Below are 8942 nucleotides of genomic sequence, written 5' to 3'. Positions count from 1 at the left end.
AGGTAAGGTAAGCACTCATAAACCTGAAGATAATCAAAAAGCAACATATTTACAGACCAACACTTTTTGCTTGACTTGTAGAAGATCTATTTGAGTCATTGTTCAGGATAAAGACCATACCTGTGCCTCATCATGGCAGGGAGCTCTTCGACATTACGTAAAGACAAGCTGTTTAAAGTTTTAGTCATAGGGGATACAGATGTTGGAAAGAGCAGTATTATCTTGCGTTACGCTAGCAAACGCTTTGATGAGAGATACAAATCCTCCATAGGAGTTGACTTTTCTCTGAAAACAATCGAATGGGATTGCAATACAGTGGTGAGACTGCAGCTTTGGGATATTGCAGGTGAGTGTAAACGTTGTGATTCTGTCTGTGCTTTGCCCTTCAGAGCCAGAAAGACACATGACTCTGTAGCATGCGTCAAAACTTATAAAAATCATGTGCCATAGATATTTAATACAATGTTGTGAAATCTGCAGTTATTACAACCTCAACAACAAAAAACCTGAAAAACTACAGTAACAGCACTTAAACAAATCTCACTACATCAGATGAAAGCTAGTTTAACTGTAGTCTAATATGTGACCCTGTAGCGCTAAACTTCTTAACAATGTTTTGGGGCCTCAAGTTTGCTAGCTTACAGTGTTCACCAAAATTGGCAGCTCTTTAAAATTGGCTTCGACTGGTAGTTGAAAATTTAGCTAGCTAGCAAGATAGTAACATGATTCGGGAAATGCAAAGGTATATTAAATAGAGAAGGAATGCTGGCAAAGTGGGTATGAACATTTCCCTCGGCTATAACAAAACTACAGACAAACTATAACCAATACATATACTCACTGTAGGCCTACTAAAGAGACAGAAAATACACGAGTGAAACTTATTTTTTCTTACCAGTTATGTTAAAAATCTGGTCACATGAATGAAACAGTGGGGGGGATTTTAAAGCTCTTGAAGAGCTAGCTCAGTGCAAATGACGGCTATAAACTGATTTCCACAGTAAAATGTTTAATTCCCCCAATGAAAGCACATAATTACATACCGACCTAAGGAACCTGTCTCACATAAAACCATGACTTTAGTTCAAATCCAAGAACTGTATTTTGTCATATATCAATTTATGCTTCAGGTTTGAGCACAAGCTGTTTTGAGGTGAAGATTACACATTTCTGTTCTGTTCTCTAAGGTCAGGAGTGGTTCAAGAAGATGTCCAGAGTGTACTACAAAGGTGCCATGGGAGCACTTGTTGTTTTTGACATAAGAAACAGCTCCACCTTGGAGGCTGCCTCAAAATGGAAACAGGACCTAGATAGCAAAGTGTGTCTGGAAAGCGGACGTCCGGTGCCTGCTGTCCTTGTGGCCAACAAATGTGACCTGACAGGAAACGACAGCGATGTGGCGGGCTCTCTGGACGGCTTCTGTATTGACAACAGCTTCACGTGCTGGTTTAAGACTTCTGCAAAGGTGTGTGTTACGGAACGATTTTAACGTATTCCCATAACTTGTGATTGAAATATCAGCAAACGTGTTATTCTACCTTCAGCAGGTGCAAGGTATTCATTATCTTATGTGTGCCTATTTTTAAAGTAGAAGGACTCTCATACTCTTTTCTTTATTATACACAAACATGTGACTGGCTGGTTGATTTACTTATTGGCCTATTTATGTTATTTTAAGCTTGGATAATACTTTTATAGATAGTAGTTCTTTGTTTGCATTTCTGAAACTTAACTCTGTATCTGTAAACTCACCAGTAGGTCATGTAGTTCACTGTAAAACTTCACAAGGGATTTTATGCTGTAATAGATAACTTTAACACTAAAGCCATACAACCTGCTCATAAAACATCTTCAAATATTAACAAGCAGGAAAGCAGGAACAACTTGCAAGCTTTAGCACCTAGCCAAACACTTAACTCAACAGATGCATACACAATGAATTAAATCACATCTCCCCTCTGCACCATCTATAGGAAAATGTAAATATTGATGAGGCATTTGCCGTCCTTGTCAAACAAATGATGCGGTGCGATGTTGGCCTGTCTAATGAAGAGGACGATGGGGGCTTGGTCAAACTGAATCTACCTCGTGAGGAGAGTAAGAGCCGGACACCGTGCTGCTGAAGACCATGGCTCTGATTCAAAGAGACACACAACAGTAGATAGACAGTTTCATATTTACGCCTTGTTATGTTACACAATAAGGTGTAGACAGTGTGGGCTGCCTCATAAACACGTTTATCTGATAATCCACTGACACTGTCAGGCTAATAAAGCAATCAGCACGATACACATCCTGCTGAGAGAGAGTCTGTGACTACCCGACACCAAGACTTGCTTGTGTTTGACCTACTGTAATAAGGCCAAACACTATAAGACACTAAGCACTGCCATTCTCTCAGCTACACACAAACAGAAAGAGAAAGGGACAAAATGTTGGTAAAAATCCGGAATAAAATCTGTTAGATACTCCCCATTAAAAGACAACAAATTCAATCTGAGTGTTACTTGTGTGTTATGCAACCCATGCATATAATTATCTGTTAATCACTTCACAGTGAGATGAGCTGAGACCCATGCATAAGCATCGCCGCTCCGCCTTGATATGGCCAATAGCAGAGAAAAAGCTATCAGCATGACCTGATTTTGGTGGAGGGAGAGAATATGTGAAAATGCGCCACACTGCGACTGACACACACCACCCAGAGAGGACGGAGTGTGCTGAGCTGCAGGGAGTAGACTCCCTATGCTGCCTCTAATCAGTGATGGACCATAAGTATCTAAAAGGATGTTTACGGATGTTATGTTGTTTCACTTTTTATTTCTGTAAGTGGAAGTCAGCCACAAATGCATGACTGCATTTGGACGGTGTGTTTTTCTGTGTGTACATCAGTTCTGCAGCTTCAAGCAATCAATCAATCAATCTGTATTTATATAGCACTAAATTATAAGAAAGGTTACATAACACTTTACAAAAACATAAGGTCCAGATTGTATTCTTTGATATGAAAGACATAAATCCTCCATTAAAAAGTTCTCTGTAACAGTGGCAAGTAAAAACATACTTTTAACAATCAATCAAGTCAATCCATAGTTATTTGTATAGCGCCAGTGCATAGCAAATGTTACCTAAACACTTTTTCCAAAAAAGAGCAGGTCTAGACCGTACTCTTTGTCATATTATTTGCAGAGATCCAACATTAATCCACCATGAGCAAAGCCCTTGGCAGCAGTAAGGCGCTTAGTAGAGGTGGCAAGCAAAAACTTCCTCTTAACAGTCAGAAAACTCAAGCAGCACCGGCCTGGTGGTGAACAGCCGTCTGCTCTGACAGGTTGGGTTGAGAAAGTGTGATTGAGGAAGAGAGACATGAATATGACCAAACAAACAAACAGACAGACAGACAGAGAGAAATACATATGGCAACAAAGCCACAACAGATAACACAAACCTATTGTCAGATCTCCAACATCATTCCTAAAATTATCAATAATATCAGCAAATAAACTAATAAGTGTTATTTAAGCACTTTATTGTAACTACTGATAAATGCAGATAAGAAAAGTAATAATGTGTGACTCTGAAGCAGAAAAAAAACACAATTTAGCAATAATAAGTACAATACCTGTCCCTCAAAATGTCACTGAAGCACACGAGTTACTCGGAAACATTTCTTGGAAACATAAACATTTCTTCGAAAGAGCTTTTTTCAAGACAAGTTTACAGGAGCGAAAATAACGTAACCTTAATTGGAGAGCTTTATCGTGTGGATATTTCTCTGGTGCTTTAAAATGTAGAAATGTGAATTCACTTCATTTGAGATCCATCCTCCTGTCGTCGACACTCTCCACTTCATTCTGTCTTACATAAGTCTGTGACACGTGTTCTCTTTTGAGATCTTTTCTTTGAGTTTCTGTTATTTTTGTTGTCCTGACATGTTTATGTGTTCTAGTTAATAAAATGCTGTACTGTGTTGGCCAAATATTTTTGATTATTCTTGTAATTGAGTAAGCATTTAAAACCGATTTAATTCCAATATATTTGCACTATAAAATATATCTACTTATAAATATATATCTAGTAGTAAATATTTCAAGCTACCTTTTTGTTCACTATTTTAAGAACTGGATGATTTAAATAGAAATAATACTCTTGATTTATTCCAATTCAAATGATCTACTTCAATGTAGTGCCTTATCGATATGTGAGCAAAGTGAAACCTGGTCGCCCTTTGTGCTTTGTAAATGAAACAGGTTATTTTTGCACACCTATCTGTCCTTTGCTGTCCTGTAGTTTTACTTTTCAGTGTCCTTGCTGTGCATCTTGGGAACTGTTCTACATCCTGCCGCCTGATACCTAACACACAGAAGCTTTGTCCAAATTCAGGCCCCATCGGTGTACGTCAGGTTTTAATTGAAACTTGGACAAGTCTATGTGTGAAACCCCTTACTGCTTTGTAACACCAGCTTTTATACATTTTGCTGAACAAGTGAGTTATGAAATACGAGCCAGGACGGCAGTTTACCTCAACTGTGCCTGAGGGAAAGCGAGGAAAAAGAAAGACACAACTGCTAATTATGGATTTATGTCCCAGATAGGCGAGACCTAGATTCAGGAGTCAAACAGGGAAGCATAGTCCCGATACTTTGTTCACATCGGACACAAAAGCTCTGCCTTTTGACTTGTTGTTTATAAATATGACTGTCTGAATGGAAGCCCCACTCTCTTCAACAGATCCCATCACTTGTGCATTATTGATATTGCCCTATTTTATCTGCCCTCCAGTGTGCATTTTCACTTGGCAGCTTCTTTCATATATTCATGATTGCATGAAAATTTCAACTTCCTCCAACTTATGAATAGGTTGAAGAGGAGTGAAGCAGTGTACATCTCTTGCTATGCTTTTTTATCACACTCCTATTGTGCCCTGAGTGACCCATTTTTTATTGGATGTTGTCAGTAAAGTATTAACTGTTTGTGGGAGGCAGACAGAGATACCAGACTGTTATTTTATCACACAAATAATCTGAATGTTTCATTTATTCTTTGATGTCCCAGCTTTCTCTAGCGTGAAAATGGAAAATACTGAGTGTGTGCAAAACATGCCGCCACGAGGTGAATGAACCCGACTACTGAAAATAGGCCATATCCTGTACCATAAAAGCAACCAATCATGGGCAAGGAATCCATATGTTGCTGTCCATGGTCCTGGATTTTGGCTTTAAGAGGAGCCCCCTACAATAGGAACCCAGATTGCAGAAAGAATGTTGGCAGAGTCCGCCATCTAGTGTGCAAGCTATGCATGTGCAAGGGTAAAGCTTTGTGGCGTTTCTACATAAAGTAATATTAGAAATACAGGAATTTATGTCAAAGAAGACATCTTGTTTAGCAATCTGTGACTGTATGTATACTTATTATAAATATTGAATCCTTTATTAGCCATTTGTAGTTTGTAAGTCAGTAGTTTATTTAGTATTATCTCATATTTCAGAATCAGCTTTATTGGCCAGGTATGCTTACACACACATGGAATTTAACTTTGGTGAACTGTGCTCTCTTATGTACAAGTATAACATTACATTTCAACAATAAGCACGAATAAGCAAAGACTAATATGTACAAGACTAAATAAGAAACATTGAATCTTCTCTGCGATTGTTAATGGTTTGTTTGACCATAGACAAAGACAAACTTCTCACTTTTTCCCTCTGTCTTGATGCGTTTGATATCATTTGAATTGCCTTGTTGCTGAATTGTGCTATATAAATACATACATTGTACATTGCCTACATAAAAGTATTCAAATAAAATTGTAAAAATTAAAACATAAGATCTATATTGCATACATGCAGCTGTGTAATGAAACTTGACATACTGTTGACCTTATCGGTACAACATTGAGGGATTTAGAAATACGACAGTGAAATAAAATAAAAACTAGAGTGACGCAGGACATTCAAAACAAACACTCAGAAAAATAGAAAAATAGCTATTTTAACCATTTACTCATCTAAAAAAAATCTTTGTTCTTCACTGTGTGTCTCTCTAGATCTTTAATCTATAAGGTTCCAACGTCCTTGCAGAGTAAATAATGTGTTTCAAACTAAATAACATGTGCTTTACTGTTGGAATCAACCAACAGTCCTACTACCTTCTTCTTAATACTTATGTGTGTGTCAGATGTATTATTTATGGTACACTTCTTAATTCCTGAAAATCTAAATTATTCAATTAAAATTCCAAATAAAGCAGAGAAATGTAGTGTAATAAAAATAATGGGAATCCAAAATGAAAGCACACAAAGGTGATCTTTTAACTAGATTTTCTGGTTTTCTTCCAACCAATTTTTCTGGTTTTTCAAATTCTCTGTGGAGATCAATTAACCTAATTTTTCCTCCTTTGGGAACCAGAGGAAAGCGGAAACACGGCCTATTTTCCAAGCACACACAATAGACTAGATCCTGGGAACTTAACAGATAACAAAAGAACTACCCTGCTATCACATTACTGAGGGAAATATTTTCAGTAAAGGATGATGCAAGAGGAAAATGCTTTGATGCGTCTTCCAAATAAAATCTTTGTCATGTTGGTCTTTATGCCACTGTATGTAAGTATTTGTTATATTATAGACTTAAAGGATTGTGTATGTCACTAAAGAGCTCCTTTTTATTTCTCGGCCTAAACCATAAGGCTGCTCCTCAGCCACCAGGGGGCCTCAAAACAAACTTATTTTCAATCACCTCCTTTAAAAAGCATCTGAAAATGTCATCACACCAGAAATGTGTGGCATGTAAAGCTTTCCAAATGTTGTAATAATAATAATAATAATTATTATTATTATTATAATAATCATGATGAAGAATCACAAAAAAAGAAAACAAAATGAGAAAACAAAAACCCAAGAAGAAGTACAAGAAGAATAGTTTTTTTTTAATACATTCTTAACGTATATAGATAGATTGTATATATATAGCTTATAAGGAACACAGGAATTTAATTTAATAAATATTAATTATTGAGCTGTGGAAAAGGGGTAGGATTAAATAAGTTTTATACTTCTTCCTACTCCTTTTCAGGCATATCAATTGAATGTATGTCATTTTCCTTTTCTTTTTTTTGTGAAATAATTTGAACATTGTTTTTTGTTTATTGTATTTTCGTGCTTTTCATTTTTTTTGTGTGTGTTTGATATGTTTGCTTTTATTTGATATGTCTGAAACAAATTGAATCAACCAATCGATCAACGTTGTCACAGAATTTGACGGTGCACAATATTCAGCACTACACCAGCCCCCCAGCATCCGGGTGACCCGCACTGCGCAGACTCAATCTCCGCTGCAGTTCACTGCGTTTCCGTAGCACGGTTTGCTACCCGCTGAGCCCTGGCCGGGGGAAACAGCTCACGGAAACGACTGATCCCGAGCGAAATAACATTAAAGCTTGTTCCACGTCAATGGGCGGATTTAACACCGATATCGGAAGAAAAAAAAAGACTCGCTAATTCAAATGTGCGAGACTCGGGTTCCTTTTTTTTGGAGAGTGCGCTTGGCAACACCCTCAGTAACATGTGAGATGTGTACAGAAAGATATTAACTGTGCGTTATTTCGGCTAACTAGCTAGCGGCTTCCCCCCCCACCCCCCTCTCTCTCTCTCTCTCTCTCTCTGTGGCCAATTTATGGTAAGCTCGCTCGATCTGTATTTCTACCGTCGCGTCTGTTAACCCGGGGGGGAAAATGAAGAAGTTTTACATTAGGAAGGTGTTGGACGGCTTGACAGCGGCTTCTTCTTCCTCCTCCTCCTCAACCACCCAGCCGGGGACTCCCAAGGAAAACGACGTCGTCCAGGAGACTCTCCAGTCGGAGCATTTCCAGCTCTGCAAGGTGGGTTAATATTACCCCCGGACTGTTTCTGCACACTGACAAGTCAGATGACAGTGGCGTGACCCAACACTGGGGGTTTGTTTTCATTCACATCAGCGAGCACTTGCTTTACAAGGCATGGAGGCTTAAACTAAACGCATGCAGCACTCACAGACAACAAAATAATAATAAGGGAATGAGGATATTTAAGTGCAAGTGAGATATATGGAGTAATCAACAAGGGGTTTATTTTCTTTAATTACTTGGCTTGTGTGTCCCATGTCTGCTTGTGCATGGTCGCACTCAAGTCACTGCTTTTATAACAATTACTGCAAGTTAGCTCCCTGAGTGTAATTGTAGACTCTATATGTTTCAATGCATCTTTATAAAACATGGCAATTATGTAAAATGTAACCCCCCCCACCCCCCCTCCACCTCCTCCTCCTCCACCTCTTCCTCCTCCCTTCTAGTGAAGAAGAAGAAGAGATCCATTCCTCTGATAATTCAGCCACAGAGAACAAAGTCCACGTTCAGCTAAATCTAATATGAGCAGTATGAGAATGATAAAAATCAAGTGGATGTGATTGAGTTACAGCCTGGCCATTTGCAGTGGGGGGAAAAAAACAAACAAATAACAAAACAATATAGCTCAGTGTGTTTTTGATTTGTGATTTGAAAGAGACTTCTACATGCTTGGTGGAACAATTTTGCGACATTGTGTCAATGAAAGGGTCCACCACCGGCTGCTGATTTACATTTACAATAAATAATACTCAATAGAGCCTGACAGGGGGTGTCTTTCTTTACACCAGTAGGATCTCTAGTTTAGAAGGCTATTACGTCATTGATTAGCAATTTGGCAGCCAAAACAATAAAGTTGTCACCTGGAATGAAATAACATCTTTAATACATTGATTTTAAAACTAATATGAATCTGCTAAGATAGATAGAACACTGTCTTCTTCAGTGAAATACTGTTTTCTATAGCATTAATATGTGGCCGACCCAACCTGTTGTGGCCAACTTTGCTGGGATGATCTGCTACGTGCGATGCAGACAGTGCTGAGAGGGAAAGTGTAATGATG

The 8942-nt window shown here is 38.3% G+C and overlaps 2 protein-coding genes across 8 annotated transcripts in view; both read left to right on the top strand.

The window, feature by feature from the left end:
- Window positions 1-52: 52 nt before the first annotated feature.
- On the top strand, window positions 53-2495 carry rab32b (RAB32b, member RAS oncogene family). Its single transcript, XM_020627391.3, has 3 exons — window positions 53-346; window positions 1188-1465; window positions 1974-2495. The coding sequence occupies exons 1-3, from the start codon at window positions 133-135 to the stop codon at window positions 2121-2123; spliced, it is 642 nt and encodes a 213-aa protein (XP_020483047.2). The 5' UTR covers window positions 53-132; the 3' UTR covers window positions 2124-2495.
- A 4849-nt stretch (window positions 2496-7344) lies between these two features.
- Window positions 7345-8942, top strand: part of stxbp5b (syntaxin binding protein 5b (tomosyn)) — a 35197-nt gene continuing 33599 nt past the window's right edge. For all 7 annotated transcript variants that reach the window (XM_065966218.1, XM_065966217.1, XM_065966215.1 and 4 more), the window contains exon 1: window positions 7345-7878. In XM_065966218.1, the coding sequence (XP_065822290.1) occupies window positions 7732-7878 (147 nt within the window). In that variant the 5' untranslated portion in view covers window positions 7345-7731. The remainder of the gene's footprint in view (window positions 7879-8942) is intronic.

The sequence above is a fragment of the Labrus bergylta genome, chromosome 18 (assembly GCF_963930695.1).
Source record: "Labrus bergylta chromosome 18, fLabBer1.1, whole genome shotgun sequence".
NCBI classification, from domain to species: Eukaryota; Metazoa; Chordata; class Actinopteri; order Labriformes; family Labridae; genus Labrus; species Labrus bergylta.
The sequence above is the reverse complement of the archived record's forward strand: the minus strand, read 5'-3'. Positions and strand labels throughout refer to the sequence as shown.